This window comes from Orcinus orca, chromosome 19 (genome assembly GCF_937001465.1).
Source record: "Orcinus orca chromosome 19, mOrcOrc1.1, whole genome shotgun sequence".
NCBI lineage: Eukaryota > Metazoa > Chordata > Mammalia > Artiodactyla > Delphinidae > Orcinus > Orcinus orca.
In genome coordinates this window covers 13785844-13808556 of record NC_064577.1, presented here as the reverse complement: position 1 = coordinate 13808556, position 22713 = coordinate 13785844, and the positions used below count along the sequence as shown (strand labels likewise).

At 54.1% G+C, this 22713-nt stretch overlaps 1 protein-coding gene across 22 annotated transcripts in view; it reads left to right on the top strand.

The window, feature by feature from the left end:
- GAS7 (growth arrest specific 7) overlaps nt 1-22713 on the top strand; it is a 201320-nt gene that overhangs the window by 154759 nt on the left and 23848 nt on the right. For all 22 annotated transcript variants that reach the window (XR_004481842.2, XR_004481844.2, XR_004481849.2 and 19 more), the window contains 4 exons: nt 8502-8555; nt 15335-15424; nt 19289-19404; nt 21933-22007. Coding sequence is in view for 2 of the 22 variants with exons in the window: in XM_033422858.2 (XP_033278749.1) it covers nt 8502-8555; nt 15335-15424; nt 19289-19404; nt 21933-22007 (335 nt within the window). In the remaining 20 variants the exon portion in view is untranslated. The remainder of the gene's footprint in view (nt 1-8501; nt 8556-15334; nt 15425-19288; nt 19405-21932; nt 22008-22713) is intronic.

Genomic DNA, 22713 nt, shown 5'->3' with positions numbered 1-22713 from the left:
TGGTGATGGGATTATAACTGTTCTTGGGGCAGAAGGTTCCATCCCGCTGTCTGGATTCCTAATACAGAGTCCAGATTTCCCACCGCTTTAAGAACATGGATGAGGCCGGCCATTTTCCTTTTCTGCACGCCCTTTTCCCACCGTCTGACTTCACCCAGGAGGAAACTGAGTCAGACATTTTACCACATTTAATCATCTAACAGAGGGACAGCTACGGTGTGGAAGGACATGGGAGGGTGTTTTTTATTTATTTTTTGTTTGTTTTTTTACATCTTTATTGGAGTATAATTGCTTTACAATGGTGTGTTAGTTCCTGCTTCATAACAAAGTGAATCAGTTATACGTAGGTTCCCATATCTCTTCCCTCTTGCGTCTCCCTCCCTCCCACCAGGAGGGTGTTTTAAGATTCCCAAACTGCGTTCTCATTTGTCATCTCAGCTGACACTTGTGCAAACGCAGGAGGGAGGTGTCAGTACGATTCCCGTGTTACAGATGAGGTCACGGAGTCTCAGACCGGTTAAGCGACTCATGAGGGTTGACACGATTACCAGGTGGTCAGACTGGACTTGATGCCGAGTTCTTCCGGTGTCATTAAGCTGTGTCTGAGGAGCTGAGGACTGGTCTTATGTGGTCCGTCCATGACTTATCCAGAAGATGTCCCTGAGCAGAAGCTTCCAAACCAGCCCTTTCCAGGAGTGAAAATGCCAGGCCCCAAGGATGGTGGTGGTGGTGATGGTGGTGGTGGTGGTGATGATGATGTGATAACAATAGTTGCTTGTTGTCAACAACAGTGGGTTCTCTGTGCCAGTCACTGAAAGAGAGACCTTGTGGTCTGTGACAGCAGGCGGCTTCCGTGTGACACTTAGCTTTAATGCAGGCAAGAAGGTTAAACCTCAGAAACCTAGTTATGTTCTTGTCTCAGGAGGCTGGGCATGGGGCACAGGTCAGTTCAGGTCAAACTCTGGAAGAGAATTGGGACGTCTGGGTGGGCCAAGGCTCCTTCCATGTTGATGGGTTGACGAATCTCCCGGGCCTCGTGTTAGAATGCAGATTCTGATTCAGGAGGTCTGGGGAGGGGCCGGAGGTTCCCTGTTTCTAATGAGCCCCCTGGGTAATGCTGATGCTGGTGGGGGGGGGGCGTGGACCGTGGCAGGACAGGCGAGGATCCGGGCACGGTTAGTCGTGCCAGCACGCGTGTGTCCCCTTCACCCCCTGCTCATGGCACACGTCACAGCCCTGGCTCCGTGTGTTTCCTGCAGAGCCCCCCTCTCAGCACAGCCTCTTTCAGTCCGTTTGAAAGGAAGCTTCTTTGCCACCTAACTATGGAGTGTTTTCTTAAGATGTCAGCCCAAGCTCTGCTGTGGTCTCCCGGCAACTAGAAAAGCTGGTCTACCCAGGGCAAGAATACTGGAAACAACCCCTTCCTCCCCGCACCCACCCCCCATCATTCTTCTCTCGTTCCCTAATGGAGCATGCTCCCCCATCCCGAAATACTGTGGAGCTGTTTCTTAACCATATAAAACAAAATGTATCCTGATACATAGAACCTCCTGGGAAGCCAGTTGGACAGTGTGCTGCCGTAAGCCTTTGGCCCATGAATTTCCTTTCGTGCATCTGTTCTTGGGATACATTCAGGGATTCTGATCTGTGTGTGAGGCTGTTCACTGAAGCATTATTTACAGCCCCGCCCCCTTGGACCCAACCTGATTATCCAACGACAGGGGATGGGTAAAACGGATGATGGCACTGAACGCCGTCCGGCCAGCGAGACCCCGCAGCCGCGAAGACTCCTTCTTCCGAAGAAAATGTCGTGATTCCGGAAAATGCTGAGACATGATATTGAGTGAGAAAAGCAGAACAAAACTGCATGTATGGTCAGTCTTATCTGGGGGGAGGAAACCTATCCACATGTGAAGAAAAAATAAACCCAAACATTGGTGGCGTTCCTGTCCCGTTCTCAACCAGGGGACGTCTGGCAGTGTTTGGAGATATTTTGGTTGTCACTGCTGGGCAGGGGGTCCTACTGGTATCTAGTCAGTAGGGGCCGGGGATGTCACTAAGCATCCCACAAGGCACACGACAGCCTCCACCACAAAGCATTACCCAGGTTGAAAAGATGATTGGTCTAAGGTGATTTTTATTCTCTTTAGACTTTTGGGTGTTTTTTTTTTTTCTTTTTTAAATTTATTTGTTTATTTATTTTTTAACATCTTTATTGGGGTATAATTGCTTTACAATGGTGTGTTAGTTTCTACTTTATAACAAAGTGAATCAGTTATACATATACATATGTTCCCATATCTCTTCCCTCTTGCGTCTCCCTCCCTCCCACCCTCCCTATCCCACTCTAAAATTTCCTAAAATGAACACATTTTACTGTCATAGAAGGCGTTATAAAACAAGGAGTTCGAGGCGAGGTACTGGGGATGCAGGGAAGGTCAGCTCTGGAGACCCAGGCCAGGCCTGGGCACTGCTTCAGGACAGGTGGAGTCCAGTGCACTGTTTTTGGATGATAACATCGCGAGGGGGGAGGTATCATCAAAGTCACGAGAATACACAATGCGGTGCATGGAGAGAGCAGATATGCATTCGTTCACTAGTTCCCCAGCTGTGAAAGCGTTTGCGAACCTACAGAGCTGGCTGTCCTAAAAGGCGCCAGAGGCCAGTCGTAGAAATGGGTTAAGAAGGGTTGATATTTCCAGAGAGCACTACTGACAGATGGTCCCCAGAGTAGATATAGCACACTTCAGCCTGCATAGTATTTACTACCCCATCCCAGGCTGTCAACTATAATTAGTGACAATTCTCACCTAATAATATTGAAAGAAAGGAAGAGTGAATGAAGGAATGAACGGATGAACAAACACATGGCCATTTGAGAGGCAGGGTTGGGGGTGGATCAGGTAGCTTGTCACACCTCTGGTTGTGTTCGTTTTCTGCTACCTGCCCCCTCCTCCAGCAAGCTGATCAGGAAAATTAGAATGTTGGGCAGGTAGGAAGATTATCTAATCTCCATGGAAACCGGGAGTGTCCGTACCCTCGTGGGTGGGACTGATGGCTGGGTGCCCGGCACCCCAGGGGTGGTGCCCACCCAATTCTGGGAGACCCGGAGGGCCAGGCGCAGGTGATGGTGATCTGGTGCCACTCAGTGGAGGTTTGCAAGCCTGCAGCTCCGGGGCGGGCTGCCTGGGGGCTGGATGCACGGGGCCCGCCTGATCGGAGGCTGGGGGATCACAGGCTGAGGACAGTCTTGCTGGCCGTGGCAGAAGCACATCTGAGCCTGTCCCCTGCCCGCCCGCCCGCCCGGGGCTAGGGTGGTGTGAGCCCCCTCTGCTCCCTGTGCAGGTACTGGGAGGGCAAGGAACCTGCCCACCAGAGCCCAGGCCGTTTAGTGACCCACCTTTCAACTGTTTTAGATTCCCATGAACTGCCCCCCAGGAAGGCTATCTTTAGAGACGGGAGAGGAAAGAGAATGGGACTGCGAGCTTGGAAACTTAAGGAACCCGTTGGCGGTGAGATTCTGAGAGCTCATTTACTTAATTGGGCGCTCCCTCCCCTACTTGGTAAAGAGCACATGTTCTATCGAGCATCTGTTTATTTGCGAGGCACTGAGTCATAGACAGATGTAGCCCTTGTCTTTTTTTTAAATTAATTAATTAATTTTTGGCTGCATTGGGTCTTCGTTACTGTGCGCGGGCTTTCTCTAGTTGTGGCGAGTGGGGTGCTACTCTTGGTTGCGGTGTACGGGCTTCTCATGGCGGTGGCTTCTCTTGTTGCGGAGCACGGGCTCTAGGCGTGCGGGCTTCAGTAGTTGCAGCACGCGGGCTCAGTAGTTGCGGTGCACGGGTAGCCGTTGTCTTGATGGAGTTAATAGCTGGGACTGGAGAAAGAGATAAACGTTTATTTCATTTTGGCAATGATAGGGGCTGGAGGGAATGTGTGCTCTGAGGACATGACCAGGTGGTGGTGGAAACATCGAGATGGGCTTTTTAAGAAAAGCTAAGACTGGAAAGATGAGCAAGGGTTTAGCTTGGTGAAGAGGTGGTGGTAGGGGAACAGCATTCCAGGTGGAGGGAACAGCATATGTGGATGCCTAGAGGCAGGATTTCAAAGAAGCCATGGAGTCCGAGTGGGGCTGTGGTTTACTATGTTAGCAGGTGTGGGGAGGGCACAAGAAGAGGCTGGAGGAGTCCTCAAGGCTGTTGTGAGGAGCTTGGGTTTTGTCCTAACAGTGCTGGGAGCCACTGAGAGGTTTCATACTATGTCCCACTTGCTGAGGGTGTGGGACCCAGACTCTTCACAGGGTAAGGAGACAGGGTCAGGAAGACATTGCAGAGTCCAGGGGCTCGCTGAATTGGCTGGGAATGACACACTGCCTTCTCCCAGGCACTGCCTCGTCTGTCACCACCCTCAGTGGGTCCTCACAGTGACAGCAGAGCAGCCCAGGCGAGGCCAGGAAACCAGGCTGGGGAGGGGTTTTTAAAAAGAGGAGAAAAACCTTCTAGAATCATAGGAAAAGGAAATTAAAAAAAAAAACTTCTGTTATGGACACACGTAAACATTTATAAGAGTAGAAGGACTATTTTAATAAAGGACCATGGACCAATCATTTAACTTCAATTATTCAGCCAATCTTGTTTCATTTAAACTCCCATCACAGGACTTCCCTGGTGGTCCAGTGGTAAAGAATCCACCTTCCAAGGCAGGGGACGCGGGTTCGCTCCCTGGTCGGGGAACTGAGCTCCCACATGCCGCGGGGCAGCTAATCCTGTGCGCCGCAACTACTGAGCTCACGTGCCCCGGAGCCCACACGCCACAACTAGAGAGAAAACCTGCATGCCACAACTAGAGAGAAGCCCACGTGCTGCAACTAAGACCCAGTGCAGCCAAAAATTGAAAAAAATCAGTAAAATAAAATAAATAAAATGAATGGGTTATATATTAAAAAAAAATTTTTTTTAAATAAACTCCCATCACCTCTCCCTAACTTCCCACTGGATTCTTTTAAAGCAAATTCCTCACATATTGTTTTAACTGTAAGTATTTCAGAATGTATGTCTAAGGGCGAAGACATAACATAATACCATCAGTACACTTAAGAAAACGTTAGTTCATTAATATCATCCAATATGTATATATTAGATCTGTGGGGTGAACAGGGTCGGGCCATGTGCACATCGTTTCCTAACAGCCTTTGCGCTCGGAGCTTTGAGCATCCCTGATGATTGGGCCTGAGTCTTTGACATTGGGGTTTGCCAGTGGTGGTTTTCCCAGATTGGCTTGTGGGAGCCTCTTTGAGTTGGCGTCTGTGTCCTTTTGTTATGTCACATCATTTGTTAAGCACTTTCTTACCTCCTGGCACAGATGTTCCAGGTCCACCTGGCATTTGGAATTAGCCAATTCTCCAAGGAGCCTGGGTCCCTTTTAGTGGGAAATCATATTAGAAACCACTTCTACCTAGTAGGTGTTCTCACTGTGACTGAGGTGTCGTTCCTTCTGGGGCCTTTCAGTGGAGTGCTACGGAATGTGTGTGTGTGTGAGTGTGTGAGGGATGTGTGTGTGTGTGTGTGTGTGTGTGTGTGTATATATGATAATGTTTATGTATATGACGTTCGAATAATGGACACAGGTCTTCAGCAGCAAACAGAGCGTGAGAGCACCTGGGAGGAGCCTCTGACCCCCGTGTGCAGCTCTGGCTGAAACTGCACAGCTAGGAGAGCAGCGACTGGCACCCACACTTAGAACATCACCCCCACCCCCACATGCTGTTACTTGCACTCCTGTCTTGACCCAGATTATAGGGAGGAGGGTGACCTCTGTGTCCAGCCTCATTCCAGACAGCCTTGGACACAGTGGCCCCCAGATCAGTGTTTGTGGATGACGGAGATGTTTTCTGGCCCCTGCAGAGATACCTGGAAAAACAAGAGATTGTCCCAGGTCTCCAAGTGGAGAGATAGCGGGAGACAAAGAAAAGAGTCATTCAGGTTTGGGGATCAGTTTCCTCTGTTTACTTGCCTTGTGACCCTGGACACCTTAGTGTCTGCAGGCCTCGGCTTCCTCATCTGTAAAATGAAGACGATGCCAGTAACCTGGTGGGGTTGTGGGGACTCAGTGAGATGACGTGTGTTAAATGCCTGCCTCACGGCTGCCTCACAAGGCAGTACTCAGGGCAGGAGCTCTCCCAGTGTATCCTTCCCCCGGAGTTCCCCCCCCTCCTCCCTGGAAGGCTATTGCCAAGGCTGCCAGAGCACTGGTTGCACTTCCTGGGGGGTGTATGGGAGCACTGTGGTGGTCCTGGTGGTGATGATGTGTGTCTATGGTAGGGAGACCCCTGCAAACTGCAGAATCCACCCCAGGGACGTCCCTAGCTGTCCAGTGGTTAAGACTCTACGCTTCCAATGCAGGGGGCATGGGTTTGATCCCTGGTTGGGAACTAAGATCCTACATGCTACGCGGCCAAAAAGAAAAACGAGGGCTTCCCTGGTGGCGCAGTGGTTGAGAGTCCGCCTGCTGATGCAGGGGACACAGGTTCGTGCCCCGGTCCAGGAAGATCCCACATGCCGTGGAGCGGCTGGGCCCGTGAGCCATGGCCGCTGAGCCTGCGCATCCGGAGCCTGTGCTCCGCAATGGGAGAGGCCGCAACAGTGAGAGGCCCGCGTACTGCAAAAACAAACAAACAAAAAACGAATCCATCCCAAAGGTTCTCCTTGCCCATCCCGGGTGTGTATTTGCATGGACGAACCTGTAGGAAGAGCCCAGCACCTGTCTGTTCTCCTTGGAGACTGGTACCTGGGCCCCTGCCGTGCAGCCTCAGTCTGCCTTTCTCGAAGAAAGCCCCATCTTGGCAAGTGTCCTTGGCAGAATTGCTAGTTTGGGAGGGTCCAGGGTGGGCAGGCTGGATGAGTTGATGCATTTAACACGTCTAAGGAAGCGTGACGTTGCCCCAGAACCTGTTGGGTCTGCTAACAGAAGTGCTGTAGTTAGGGGGGCCTCAGTGCAACGACAGAACAGACATCCTCCATGGAGGCCCCCAGACTCTGCCTTAAAGACCCTGGCCCCCGGAGACCTGCCGGATCAGCCGTTCTGGGAGGTGGGTGGGGGGACCCGATGGGGGAGAGCTAATTCTGATGCACTCCAGAGCCTGAGGACCGTTGGTGACAGATGGTGAAACAGGCTCAAGTTAACTTGGCAGGATGTCAAGGCTGGCGAGTTCATCTTCTTGTCTGTGAAACGATGACACGTAAAGGTCCCTTTTAGCTGAACAGTCCGGGGATGTCAGTTTTCATTAGCCTACTTTACTTACCTGCCAAAGTAGGTCTCGTTGGGAACGAGGGACTGAGGGGGGGTTTGGGGGGGGGAGGCAGGGAATGAGGGGACCATGGGCAGGAAATCATCAAGCTTCTTATTTTGCCTGACGAGCAGCTGACCACCCCCCACCCCCAAAACGCTCATCCTGTTGGGTGGTCCAGAGCTGTGCTGGCCTGGGGATGGGGACTGCTGGTTCCCTGAGGCTTGCTGGAGAAGCCTCTTCGTGCTTCTTCTGGGCCTTTCTCTGTAAAGTCCTAGCAGCCACTTCCTTCCCTCCCACTAGAGACAGAATAAGGCCACGAGTCCCAGGACACACATGCGATGCCACTGCAGTGCCTTAGGGGCGAGCCTGCTTCCCAGCTCGACCTGTGGCTCAGGACAGGAGTGGGCATCCCATGTCCTGCTCAGGGACCCTATAGAGTCCCTGACGTAACTGCTGATGGCACAACAAAGACCCAGAATTGACCCTCCCCTTTAGGGTCATAGGCTCTTAGGACCCATGTGGTGTTTTCATCTGGCAATCCTTACTTTCCATTCCAGGACCATCCTAGGTCTGGGGCAAGCTGCTGAGGTCCTGTGGGCTTGGTGGTCCTTGGGACAGTGGTTTTCTTGCTGGCAAAGGGAAGACCCCCAAAGTCCGAATGGAAGCCGAAACAGAGCCCCCCTGCTCTCGGGGTTGGGAAGGTGACATGTCACGGATGTGGCCGAGCACCCCAGGCCACGTTGCACGTATCTGGGGTGTGATATGTCGGCCCCGGGGGATTTGGAATAAGATGTCATGTTCTGAATCCTCAGTGCGAGGAGGTGGTGGCCTTAACTCTCTGCTCCCCGGGTGGATTCTGCCGGTTAAGGCAGCCAGCAGCGTGCAGAACCACTTACCAGCAGAGGGCCGCTGAGGGGTTAGCTCCCCCAGCCACCGACGGGGAGAAGAGGAGGCAGACCTGCTTTGGAGCAGTTTTCTCAGAGCCTGTGCTGGAGGCTTCCTCCAATTCGTTTTCAAGCCGGGGCGCGGGAGGCTCCTGCCTGCCCTCTCCCAGAATATGGTGACTTGGGGGTTAACGGCAGCCGGAGCATCCCCAAACTTCCCCGGCCCGAGGCTTTTAACCAGTCCCTCCACCTTCAGGGAACCCGAATGAAAGAGGATGTCCGATATGGAGGACAGCTTTGACGATATTTCTTGTGTCTCTCCCCAGAACCTGGGATCCTCGTCACCAGGCAAAAAGCAGAGCAAGGAAAACACCATCACGGTAAGCGGCTCCCGCGGAGCGCGCGCATGTTGGGTGGCAAGCTGGGGCTGTCTCTGGTCCATGGCTCGGCTGTTGCCATGGCAATGCGGACCGCTGAATGGAGGCGATGCCCAGCCTGGTACCCGGGAAGTTCCAAAGCTTGGATGTTGCCGAGGGTTCCCCCCTTGCCTCCCCCCGGCCCTTCTTCTGTTGATTTATTTCACTTTTTCTCTTGGGGCAAACACGTGGAAGGATTGTGGTTGGAATGGTGCAGAAGCCATTTTTGCAGGGCAGGCAGGGGAAGGTACGCGTGCAGGAGTGGGTTGGAGGGGGTGGGCTGTGCTCCTCGCAAGTGACATGACGTGTAAATTACAGCCACGGCAGGGTGGCTTTTGTGCAGGGGAACTTCTGGAAGACATCAAAGTTAAAAGGAAGAGAAAGCGCCCTAAGAATAGAGTTCCTGGGAGTTGCTGATGGGGAAGCAGGCCGCCTCTGCCCAGAGCTGCCAGACAGCCTCCCAGGGCTCTTCCAAAAGCCCGCTGAGTCCCCACGCCACCCTGCCTCCGGCTCCACATCAGCCCTGTGCTCGGGGAAGGCGGGCGCTGGACGTCCCTCCCCCTCCAAGTAGAGAAACAACTCGCCCATCCGCTCAGCTAAGAACTTGGAGCTGGGAGACGTGTGGTCCTAGGTGTGCGGTTTCGACCCAAGTGCAGCAGCTCTGGGGCCGCAGATAGGCTCCCTCAGGCTCTGTCACACAGTTCTCGGAGATGGAAGCCAGACGGGGTCCCCTGCCCCGGCTCATGCAGACTGCAGATCCTGCTTTGACGGATTTGGGGAGGAGAAAGCGGCAGGCAAACAATGGCAACAGTCATAATTGCTGCCCCTGTGTGTCCATTTATTAGGCACCAGGAGGGTTCTGAGCACCCATTTCATTCTCCGTTCACTGCGGGGAGGGCAGGTGGTTGGACCAGGGTAGTGTGGGGACTGGGAACTTGGGCTCTGAAGCCAAGGGGGTCAGCACAGCACCCACCAGCTGGGCAGCGACCCGGCCTCTCTGGGTCTCAGTGTCCACATCTGTACAATGGGGAGACGATGGGCATGTGTGCCCTAGGGATGGTGTGGAAAGCACGTAGAACAGCCTGGCACACAGTAGGTGCTCAGTTCACACTAGTCTCCTCATCACCGTGTTTATAGATGAGGAAACTGAGGCACAGGGCAGGACCTGGCACAGAGCAGGGCCTCGCCCAAGGTCACACAGCTGGGAAGCATCAGGACTTGAGACCTGTGCTCTTACCCACCAGCAATGCCCCAGGTGCAAGTTGCCTCCCGAGGATGGGACCAGGCGGCTCAACCCTGGGCCAGCAGCAGCTTCCTTGTTACTGGAGCTGATGGGGAGGGCGTGGACAGGCCCCTGGGGCAGACGTCCTGAGAACACAGTCCTCACGTTCACAGAAAGCCCCAGAGTACTGGGGCAAAGCAGGAGCTCCCAAAGTTCCCTGAAAGATGGAGAAAGAGGGATAAGAAACTGCATTGTAGAAGGAACGTGAATAAGAGAAATGAAAAGTGAAAAGCTGAGTGTTATGCCTCCCATGGGTGATGGAGCCCAGCTCACGAGGTGCGGCCCGGGTCACCGAGGTGCGGCCCGGGTCACCGCTCTGGTCTACCTTTCGGCCGGAGCCTGGGGCTTTGTCAGCGTGGGCGTGGCCCTGGGTCTCCTGGCAACACACCTCCTCCATCCCTGCCTCACTGCCTTCCCTCCTCCTTCCCGCCGCCCTACAGCAGTGCTTCTCATCTGAAGCCTTGGGGATACTTGTTTAAAATGCAGACTCCTCTGTTGGTCACTCTGGGACAAGGCTGGAAAGTTTGTGTTACAACCGACACCCCCGCACCCCGGAGGTTTTAAATAAGCACTCAAGCCTTGGGGACTTTTTGCTGGGAAAACTGAGAAGGGGCACAGAGTGAGTGAGGACCAGAGCCCCGGACTTGCACCTGGGTCTCCTGACTGCCAGCCCGTGCGGCCCTTCTCCTCTCCAGGCTGGAGATGGGCATCCTTGCCGGCCGGCCGACCAGTGGGGCTGCAGAGCTCTGAACCGTGGCTCTTGCCCTTCCACGGAGCAGTCACTCTCCCACTGCGGCCCCTCCCTGAGTCCTGATCCTGCAGAGCTCGTGGCTTCCCTGGAAGGAGATGCTGGGGGGAACGGTGCGGGGAGGCTGGGGCCCAAGCTTCCCTCGCCCCGGTGTGCGGGGATGGGGTGAGCATCCTCTTACCTGGTCTCACCCGGGCAGCAGAGATTTGCAGGCGGCGTCCGAGTCTGGCTCAGTGTGGCCGAGAAGCAAGGACCGAGCTTGGTTCCGACGCTCCAGCTCCCCGACCCGGGCCTGGAGCAAGTTTTGAAGAGGCCGACACGTGGGCTGCTCGTCAGCCGTGGGGCCCCGGGCAGGGCTGGCAGTGAGTGGGCTGCTTGCTTGATTGGAAGTGACGGGCGCTAATGGCAGTTCACAGCCTCGGCACCAATATGATGCGTCAGAATCTGGAGGATTCCAGAAAAGGTGACAGCAGAGCCACCTAGTCACGCTCCTGTCCTAGAAAGAAGAGTCTGGGGACTCCTCTGATCTTCAGTCTGAGCTTCCCGGCATGGCCCGTCTGGGGGCCGCGGGTGGGAGCTCGGGGACGGTGTGAGTGCTTTGAGGGCATTTCTCTTCCGCTTCCACAGGTCCCGACTCTGGCTTTTGCCTCTCTCACCCCCTCCCAGAGTAGCCTCTCCCACCAGGAGGAAATTCAGGGCCCGCTTGGTTGTGAAACCACCTTCTCTTCTATGTTGCAGGCGGCTGTCAGAGAGGAGGGCACATAGCTGCGGCCTCTGCCTCCAGGGAGGCCTCCGTGCTGTGCTGGGGCCGGGGCTTGCGCCGGGCCTCCCCACGCCAGCCCCCTTGGGTGGGTCACACTTGTGTTCAGGGGCTCTTGTGCCATGGCCAGGCGCCTGAGTGGTGGCTGTAGCCCCCGCAAGAGAGTTTCTGAGGGCAGCTCTTGTGGTTCTGCCTGCCCCCATGCAGGCCGGCCCTGGCAGAACCTCTGCTGCTCAGGGGGCCCCCTGGCCGTCAGGGGCAGAGCGGGTGTTACTCCATTTACTGAGGGCTGGAGAGAGCAGAGTTGGTGCCAGAGCGAAGATGCTGTTGCTTGAGGATGGTGAGCTTGGGAGCGAGAGTGGGAGGGGCTCCTGGAACTTCCCCCAAACAGTACATAGTGGGGGCATTCCCCCATCTCCTGCTTCCTGTCCAGCACCCCTTCCTACCTGAGCCCCTGCCTTGGGTGGGGACATGGCATGGCTACGCCTAAGTGTGTTAGAAGGTAGCATGACATAGATTGAGTGTGACGTAGATTACTGGCTTCTGACCCTGGCTCCACCATTATACACAGAGAATTGCAATTACATATTTACTTGTTTGCCTTCTTCATCGGGCTGTAAAACCGTCGAGGGCAGAGACTACACCTTCTATCTCTAGCCTCCATTCATTGTACCAAGAAACATTTCCAGCTCCCATCACATGGCTGTGCTGGGCCAGGTACTAGGGACACAGTGGGGAGGAGGTGGGCTTCCTCCCCTCCTGGGACAGACTGTCTGGCGAAGGAAGATAGATGCTGAATAAGCAGTCACAAGAAATACAAATGCACCTGTGCAAAGTGCTGGGAAGGTCTAGCCTACCGCGTGGCACCAAGTAGCCGTTCAACAAACGTTTGCATGGACCGAGCACATGTTCCATGGCACAACATCGTGGGTGAGGGCTCGAGCCGTCAGCCCAGACTAGAGGCAAATACTTCTGTGATCCTCAGTTAATCAAATGAGACCAGTGTGACCCAGCTTGTGGGGCTGCCGGAAGGATGAAGTGAAGATGTACGCAAAGCTTTTGCAGAAATTCTCCCAGGATGCCTCCCACGATGGGGCCGGTGAGGTGTAGTTCTCGAGACGCCCACCAGGGGGGTGCAGGGCTCTGCCAGGATTCAGGGAAATTCCTATGGGATTGCCGGGGCTGCGAAATCCCAAAACCAGAGTTGACAGGGTTGGAGACGGGCACCCTGGGGCCACTGGCCAGTCCATCCAAGGGCTGGTGTCCTCAGAGAGTGGCAGGAGCCCCGAGAGGGATGAAGCCTTGTCCTCCCCCAAGCTCTCTCCCCCCAGCCCCTCTAGCTTTCACCTTCAGTGGTTGTTATAGGGCCACTTGTGGTACGCCCCTCCCCTGTCTCCTAGACCCCAGACAAGGCACTCTAGAAGACCTTTGTATCCACTTCTGAGTACCTGCCTCCACGATGCTTAATGCCCAGTGTAATGTCATAGTTAACTTATCATTAAATTTGCTTGAAGTTTTCATGGATTACATTATTAAACCAAATAAAGATAGGCTGTGGTCATCATTGTTTGTTGAGGCAAGAATAGCTGGAACGTGAAATAAGGGGTTTGTCAAACTGTGGAATCCAGCCCTGGTTTCCAGAAGGAGGCTCATCTCTGGACAAACTTGGGGGTGTCAGCCCAAAAAGAGGGTTTGGGGAGACCATTGCCTGAGCTAGGCATTGAGAGGCTGGCCACCCCCAAGCAGACTCCTGCAGGCCAGTGATACCTCGGGTGGCTGGGGGCTGGGGCACTGGGAGAAAACATCTCATCCCAGGGGTTCCGTGGGCCTCTACCTTGACCTTGGTGGAATTCCATGCTCCCTGTCTCCAGGGCTCTCGGGGTCATTCCTGGCCCTGATCCTTCCTCCTGTGTCGTCATGCTTCCCTCCAGAGCGGGAATCCCCGCCCTTACGGCGGCCAGATGCCAGTATCTGGGAGGAGGGGGCCCTTCCCTTGGCTGGGATCTCTCCTGTGTTCTCCCCCCAGGAGTGCAAGCGAGGCCTGTGTCCCCGGGAGCCGGCGGGGCCTGGATTTACTTCTAGCCGCCCCCAAGCACCTGAACCAGAGGCCATGGCTGGGGGCCCACGGGCCTGACTTAGCTAGCAGAGGGCTGCTTTGGCTTACAAGGTGTCATCGTTGTTGTTGTTAATAACCATGAATGAGCTGCTAACATTTAAGCGTTGAGACACTTCACGTACAAATCCTGATCTGCTGCTCTCGTGTCATCGCATAAACTGACAACCCTGGGCTCCTCATTCTGGCTTGGCATCAGTTGGCGGGAGCTGAGAGGAATCTGCCCCCTAGTCAGACGTTCGCAGACACCACCCCGCTTCCCGAAGTGGAGGCTGGTCCCCCCACCAGCCCAAGCTTCAGTTTCCATGATGTGCGGGTCCCTCACTTCTCTGCATGGCTGCCTGGCCCTGGAGTCTGTGGCTTGGATTCAGAACCTCAGGGGTGTTCTGCACTGTTCTCGCCGTGAACGTCTGATGGGTCCCACTTCGGCAGATGCTGGGGCTGTGACGAGGGTTAAAGACTGCCAGGGCTCCGGCCTTGCCTTCCCGAGGCCTTGCGGCTCCCAGAACAAATGAGCGGACTCTCTAGGAGCGGATCTGGGGCTTGAAGTGACATCAGCGGGATCAGCGGCGAGGCCACTTCTGCCGAGCAGGGAAAGCCAGGGGCACCGCGATCGTGCTCAGGCAGAAAAGTCTGAGCAGAGCCCAGGGATCTGTGTGCTGCTCTGTCCCGGGCCAGGGCCAGCCCGCCCCAGGCACGCACCCTGGATTATCACTTAAACTCTGTTCGTAGAATATACATCATGAGGTAAAATTCACAAGGTAACTTCTCACCCAGGATGCTCAGCCACTTCATTCCTTTCCCTGGAAGCGAATGATGTTATCAGTTTCCAGAAACATACCAAACGGGTGTCTGTTCATTCCTCCTCTTTTCTTAAATTTTATTTATTTTTTTAAAGTTTTTTTTTTTTTTTTTTTGGCTGCGTTGGGTCTTCGTTGCTGAGCGCGGGCTTTCTCTAGTTGTGTCGAGCGGGGGCTACTCTTCATTGCGGTGCGCAGGCTTCTCATCACGGTGGCTTCTCTTGTTGCGGAGCACGGACTCTAGGCGCGCGGGCTTCAGTGGTTGTGGCTCGCCGACTCTAGAGCGCAGGCTCAGTAGTTGTGGCGCAGGGGCTTCGTTGCTCCGAGGCATGTGGGATCTTCCCGGACCAGGGCTCAAACTTGTGTCCCCTGCATTGGCAGGTGGATTCTTAACCACTGCACCACCAGGGGAGTCCCCTCCTTTTTTTTTTTTTTTTAAATTTAAAAATATTTTTTTACACTAAGATAGCAAACAGTAAATACTAGTCTACCTTTTCTCCCGCCACCCACCCACTTAACACTGTATCCTGTCATTCCTTCCTTATCAGTACAGAAGAACGTTCTTGCCATGTCTTTCACCATGGATAGGATGCCCATACATGACTGTCTCATACTTTTTAACCATTCCCCTGCTGACAGACCGTGGAGTTGCGTTCCAGCCTTTTGCTACTGCAAACCGAGCCGTGATGAAAACGGCGTGCGTATGTCACTGCACCCGTGTGTAGGTATCTGTAGGATAGAATCTTACAAGTGCAGCCTCTGGGTGGAAGGCTGTGGACATTTGCAGTGTTGCTAGCTTCTGTTGCACAGCTCTCTAGACAGTTTGGACTGATTTCAGCCCCTCTGGGGTGGGGGTGAGTGCCGGTTGCCACTCATTTGAAAGGCCGACTGCCAGAGCATCCCAGGACCCCAGCGCATGTTCTCTATCAAGCTAGCCCTGTAGGGGGACCTCTTCAGTGCCGTGTCCTAGGACCCAAGGCTCTCCAGCTTCTCCCAACCCTCCAGCCAAGCCGTGTTCTTCCCTGTTCTGTGTCCTCCAGATAAACTGCGTGACATTTCCTCACCCAGACACGATGCCGGAGCAGCAGCTGCTCAAACCAACCGAATGGAGCTACTGTGACTATTTCTGGGTAAGTGGTGCCTCAGCGTCCCCGCACTGCGGCCCCGGGGACCAGGAGTGGACACCCGGGAGGGGGGCGGTGGCTTGAGCTCAAAGCAGAGCGGCCTCTCCGGGTGAAACCCAACGGGCTGGCAGTCGATTGAGCACTGGAGGCTGGAAACTTAAGTCCCACTTGGAGTCTCGATCATTCCATAAATCTCAGAAAGTCCACAGGGCAATATGGAAACTCCAGGCAGAATGCAGGTAAGCTGGAGGGTCCCCTTGCCGCTCAGTGGTAGCAGGAGACCAGAATCGGCTCCAACCTGGGCTTCAGACCTGCTCTGTCACTCTTTTTTTTTTTTTTTTTTTTTTTCTGTGCGGTACACGGGCCTCTCACTGTTGTGGTCTCTCCCGTTGTGGAGCACAGGCTCCGGACGCGCAGGCGCAGCGGCCATGGCTCACGGGCCCAGCCGCTCCGTGGCATGTGGGATCTTCCCAGACCGGGGCACGAACCCGTGTCCCCTGCATCGGCAGGCGGACTCTCAACCACTGCGCCACCAGGGAAGCCCCTGCTCTGTCACTCTTGTAGGTGACCCTGGACAGTGTTTCTCCTCCTGGACAGCCTCCCTGTTTCCATCAAAGTCACAAGGAGGTTAGGCACAACCTGTAGGGGACTCCAGTTCGAATAATTCTGTGGTTCCAGGCTTTTGCGTATTGCTCCATGGGTACGGAGTTTCAGTTTTGCAAGATGAGAAAGTTCTGGAGGGGGATGGTGGTGATGTTTGCACAACAGTGCACATGTCCTTAATGCCACTGCACTGTGCACTTAAAAATGGTTAAGATGGTAAATTTTGTGTGAAGTTCTCCAAAATTAAGTATCTTTTGACAGATTCAGAGTCCTACTCAGAAACTCTGGGAGTACTCCTGGACATTTTCATTTTAAAATTCACAATGGCTTTTAAAATGAAATCACCCCGTTCTGGAATCAGACAGTGGTGATCGTTGTACGACCTGTGTATATATTAAAAACCAGTGAATTGTACACCTAAAAAAAGTAAACTTCGGCAAAGGCCCCAAGGAACGAGAAATTTAAAAAATCAAAACTTTTTTTTTAACCACCAGTCAGAATGGATTATCTATCCTTTTTTAGATTTGCTAACCAAGTACTAGACAAAAATGCTGTTGTCTTTCTACCAGATCTCTTGCCCTTCAGAAGGTAGCCAAAGATTCCTGTTGCTGTGTTTCTTCCAGATCTTCCGAGATATGTGCAGAGGCAGCAAATATTGTAGAAAGGGCTCTGGCTTTGGCGGCAGGCACACCTCGGGGGCGGGGGTGAGCCCAGGGGTGAGGGTGAGCAGGGAATCCGAGGGTACGAGACCTCGCAGCCTCCATAAGGATGCTGGGTTTTATTCTGTTTGCAGCGGGAAGGTGGTGGAGGGTTTAAGCAGGAATCGGATGTGATCTGATGTGCCTGTGTCGTGTAAGGAGGGCTGTAAACAGGCAGACGTGCCCGTGAACCTGTGGGAGGCCAGGAAAGATGGTGGCAGCTGTGGAGATGGAGGGGAAGAGCTAGGTTGGAGACATCATCCTTAAGCGGGGTGAGTGCAGGAGAGACGTCATCCATAAAGAGGGGAGCAGGAAACAGCATGCGGGGGAGACCAGCTCAAGCGCCGGGAATGGGCACCCTGGGAGCCGGAGGTCAGCGGGTGGCGGATGGTGGGGGATGGTAGGGAGCCGGGGGAGTGGGTCATCCTGCTGCCGGTCAGCATCACCCAGGTCCCATCTTGATTCAAGCCCTCCTGGGACTCTGATACTTACCCCAGGGTTTTATCTCTCGGACCATCAAGGCCTTTTCCCCTCACAGAAATTTTTCTGCTCACACGGTTATTAAAGCCCACTTCCTCGGGCTGGTTTTCCCAGTGTGGGCAAATCACTCAGCACATACATCCTCTCGGGGAGGCAGATTGGGGCTCAGTATTTCAAATAATTTTTCTTTGGCTTTTTCATCAAGATGTAGCATTCATACAATGGAGGGCACACGTCTTAAATGTACTTGGAGTCACTTTTCAATGGCCAGAGCAGCCCCCTTGTGACATGGTGTGCCCCGTGTGGTGATGATCTCCCCGTCAAGAGAGGTATTACAGTGTGGCTCAGAGGGCCCTGGGTCAGGGCAGCTGAGGAAGGGATCCTGCACTGGGAGGGAGTGGGGAGGTAAGTGGCGTTCTCCAGGCGTCACCAGCCCTTTTCCTTTCCCCTCTCGTAAAACAGCTGCTCTAACGGGATGTTAGAGGTGCAATCCATTCTTATTTTAGGGTGAGTGGTGGGAGACACGCCTAGAATTGGAAGGACCTGACCGCTGTGCCCAGTGGCTGAGCTGAGAGAGAGCCCAGGTCTTTCCAGATCCTGAGACAGGGTTCTCACTGATGCTCCTCTTTGTGGTGGCAAAGGACCTATTTTGTTGTTGTTGTTCTTTTGTTGTTTTTTAAATTAATTTATTTTTGGCTGCATTGGGTCTTCGTTGCGGTGCGCGGGCTTCTCATTGCGGTGGCTTCCCTTGTTGCGGAGCACGGGGGGCTCTAGGTACACAGGCTTCAGTAGTTATAGCACGCGGGCTCAGTAATTGTGGCTCACGGGCTCTAGAGCGCAGGCTCAGTAGTTGCGGCACACGGGCTTAGTTGCTCTGCGGCATGTGGGATCTTCCTGGACCAGGGCTCGAACCCGTGTCCCCTGCATTGGCAGGCGGATTCTTAACCACTGCGCCACCAGGGAAGCCCTATTTTGACCTGTTTCCAACTCCTCCCTTGAAGTATCAAAGCATTTGACTCTGGATCCCTGGTGGGAAAGGCTGCCTTGGAGGGGGGACAGCTCTAGGAGTGGCGCCCGCCAGGGTCCAGGAAGGCTCTGAGGGTTGATCTGCAGCCGTAGCTATGGGAACAGATGCTGGTTGCCTGTCTGGCAGGGAAGGCCCTGCTCGGGGAACCAGGGAGGCAGGGAGGGCCGGGGGAGAGCAGGAGAGAGAATCAGGCGTCTTTGAGGAGGGTCAGGCGAAACAAAACAAAAAGCATTTAATTTTGAAATGTTAATCTTTGCTTGCAAAATGAATTGGGTACTAAATTCCCATTTCAATGACTTGGCCATCTTCCCCGAGTCCTGACGTTTCTTTAAAGTAACTAATTTAAATACCATCCACCGAAGACTTGGTATTTGCTGAACACTAGGCTAAGCTGTTTCCATGTGTCATTTGTCCTGCGATGACCGCGTCAGGTGGTTGCCATTATGTCCCCAGTTTCATGGAATGAGCAGCTCAGATTTAAAGTGAGGGAACTTGCTTGGGATTCCCCGGCTGGGATGTCAAGCCTGGAAGCGGGCCCTTTCCCACTGCGGCTGCCCTTCAATCCAGCTTCTCCCCAGAAGTCACTACGATCTTTTATGCATGTGCGTTGGAGGATGCCACTGCCCAGCCAGTGCAAGAGAGGATGGCATGGCTCAGGGCTGGGGGTACCTGCGCCTGAGGTTACACAGTGTCTCCCAGCTTAGTCAAGATGCCAAGACTCCGCAGAGGGTCTAGCCAGCCCCAGCAGCTGCCTGGTGCCTGTGCTCTTGGCCACATACCCTTCCTCCTCTTCTTTCCCAGGTTGTGGGGTTGAGGGGCACGCACATGGGGTGGCGGCAGCGATCAGGGCTTAAGCATCAGAGAGCACGTGGGGACAGGAGCGCCAGGAGAGGCGTGAGCTGGGGCAGCCAATACTCCTGCCCTTGTGCTGCCTCTGGGGCTGAGGACAGGGTTACCAGGCACATCGGGGTCCCTTCTGGGGTCTGTCTTCCCTGCGCTCCATTCCTTCTGGCTCCAGACGCTGATGTCACCTAAATGCTGCTGCTTCTCTTTCCTTCCTAGGCTGATAAGAAGGACCCCCAAGGCAACGGAACCATGGCTGGGTTTGAACTGCTGCTTCAGAAACAGCTGAAGGGCAAACAGATGCAGAAGGAAATGTCAGAGTTCATCCGGGAAAGGTGAGGCCTGGGCCCTCCCAGCTCCGGGGACTGGTGACAGCACCCACCTCGGTCCCTGAGCCCGAGGGAGTGAGCAGCCAGGGTGAGCACTGCACGCCAGCACTGGGCTTGGTTAGCGCTAAGGGGAGCGCAAGACGGGAGTCACAGGCTTATGGCCCTTGGGACACGTCTGGCCAGCAGATGTGTTGCTTTGGCCTGTGTGATGTTTTTAAAGATATGAACCAACAACAGCAAAAAAAAATTGGTGGATGTTACATTAAAGTCTGCATATCTGGCATCTCTGGGGAAAGAAGAAAGTCTGGCTCCATGGCTTTGCATCCCTCATGCAACAATTGGCTGGAGCTGAAGAGCAGCCGCCCCTGTACAGGGAGTGTGTGTTTCCAGTTTGCCACAGTCCCCACTGCTCCCTAATGTCTCCCCACGCAGACTGCTTGGCCCCTTTGCTTATCTACGCATGCGCTGCCCTCATTTGAAGAGCCGTTCCTTAACGTAACAAAAAAGGAGACTGTTACCTTTCAATTCATCTTTGAGCCAAAGCCATGTCCCAGGCCTGGGCATCCAGAAACCCCCACCCTCCCATTCCTTCTTTCAGGGAGCTCAGCCTACTGGGAGAGTCAGATAAGGTCATTACGGTAAGTGCAGGGATTATAATAGTGGTTTGCCTGCCCGTAGATGAAACAATAAATTCAGCCTAATGGAAGTGGGGAGAGCTACAGAGAGAAGTTCCTTCTTCATCTCCCCCCTCCTCAGTCTCTCCAAGTTCTGAGACCGTGTAAAGCACATACCCACACACCTGCACACTCACACAGGTGCACATACCCCGCCGTTCCACATGTGTGCCGTCTGGAGTTTCCAAGGCACACTGGAAATATTGATAGTAAATGGCAATATATTTTTTAAATGTTTCTCTTTTAATTATAGCCACAATAATCAGTAACAATTCTCTGGCATTTTAAGTATCTGTTTTCCTTAGGAGGCCTATTTTCTGTTGGTATAATCAAATCTTTATTTTATGACCCATTAAACCGGTAGGAGATTGAGAGATTCTGTAGCTCAGGTGTGAGAAAACAACGGTAGGAAACAGGCCAAGAGGAAAATGGCTAGAAAACCCTAGCTTAGGGTTTACACTTTAGTAAAGAGGTCGTGTTAACAAATAACTGGAACCTTCCACATGAGAACACTGGTCTTCCCTGGGACAGGTGGACTCCTGTGACTTTTCTCAGTCCACCTGGGGTCTTGTAGAGGGGGACCTTTCAGAGCCGGGAGGGGTGGGAGCTGAGGTGCAGAGGTGAGAGCTGGGCCGGGGCTAGGGAGTGGGGTGGGGGTGGGGGCATGGCAGACATCCGGTAAACCACGTGGCCACAGCTTAGGGGAGTGATGCCGGCGCTGGAGGGGACGGGCCTCGTGCCCGGTGCATGCGGTGGGCATTGATGAGCCTTTGGAGGTTTGAAGCTGAGAGCGTGACATGGTGAGATCTGCTTTCTCCAGAGAACTCCTGGCTGGAGGCTGGCCGTCCATGTCCTCCTGGGGAGGGGAGGGACTAAAGGCTGAGTGGATGGAGAGGAAGTGATGGAGGCAGGCTTGAGAGTATGTGGAGACGGTGGAGCTGGTAGTGAGAGGAGGAGCGAGACTGAGCCTCTCAGCACCGAAGCAGGAAGTGATCATGACTCAGAACACTGCCCTGGGACTCTGTCAGGCCCCCCTTCAGCTCCTGATCAGCCTGGAAGCAAATGCTGCAGCCCTGGGCACAGCTCTGGGGTTTTATTCATTTGCCCAGTGATGGACCAGGGGCCTCTCTGAGGCCCCAGCCCTCTGGCCAGCTCTGGTTGTCACAAGCACAGCTCCTCGGGGGACCACTTAGGCAGTGACTAATACCATGACAACACATTTTACACGGTTGTGCCAGATAATACTGAACGCTCCCCGGAGAGCTGCCTTGAAAGTGTGTCAAGGGCCTGCCTGCCGGAAGCGAAATCCAAGGCAACTTCCCTCTCTGGGGAAGTGGAATCCACCGCAGAGCTGGCCACTGCTGGTTTCCATGGAAATGTCTGCACCCTGCAGGCTTGGAAGTTGGGGGCCCTGGTGTCTGGGAGAACGTAGAGAGGGGTTCTGTTCCTGCTTCGGAGGGGCCGACGCCACCTTGCAGGCTCTCAGCCCAGAGCTCTGGGGCTGGGAGAGGGGGCAGCCGTGGTCCATCATGAGTTACATTTCTTCGTTTAAGTGTTTGCTGTGTGTCCAGCCCTGTGCTAGGCACTGTGCAAATGACCACTCTTCTCCGCACAGCCTAGGACACCGGTGCCTATGCCTCACTTCGCAGATGAGGTTCAGACAGTTTCGTTCATTTATTCATTCAACATGTATTGATTAAGCACCTACTGTGTGTCAGGTGGACAGACAAGAGCCACGTACTCGCAGAGCTTATGGTCTGGCGGGTTCATTTACACGTTCGTTAATAAGTAGCAGGGCTGCAGGTCAGACCCACAGTCTAGTGCTGGGGAGCCGACATGTTGGATTTTCTCCCTTTGCAGGATAAAGATTGAAGAAGAATATGCAAAGAACTTAGCTAAGCTGTCTCAGAACTCCTTGGCTGCCCAGGAGGAGGGGTGAGTAGGGAGGACCGTGATGGGGGTGGGGAAGGAGAGGGGACACTTGGTGGGGGTCCCTTTTCACTGATCGCTGATCGTTGCTGTGGTCCCATAGGGATGGGGAGGTCTCCATAGACCTGGCTGAAGGGGAGTGCCCATGGTTCAAGGTGGGCATTCATGGTTCAAGGGGAACATTCATGGTTCAAAGTGGGCATTCATGGCTCCAGCTGGCCAGCCGTGACTCCAGGTGTGGGCATTCACCCTCAGGGTTGGTACTTGCGTATTATCTACTGTCTAGCGGCCAAGGGCCTCCTGCCAGATGCTGGAGTATGTCAGGACCCCCTCTGCCCTGTCACCTGGTAGCTGGGAACCAGCCTCCAGATGCCAACCCCTGCTCCCCTTTCGCTGAGAGCAGGCTGGTAGGAAACTAGGTGTGACAGGATTCCACACCCAGCCCCCTTGTTTAGAATTCTCTCCTGTGGGCCTGAGGCCCAGGCTCCCCTCCCCCTCCTGCTGTGACAGTCCAGACCTCCTTGGGTGGGACCCGGGCTGGGAGAGGCTCAGCCCCACCCTCCCAGCCACAGAAAGATCCCTAGTTGGGGAAAGACTGTAGCCTTCTCCGCTCTACCTGTTAACAAAGAGTTTCAACCTGTTGGTGGGAATGCAAAATGAGGCAGCTGCTGTGGAAAACAGTTTGGCAGTGCCTCAGAAAACTAAACATAGG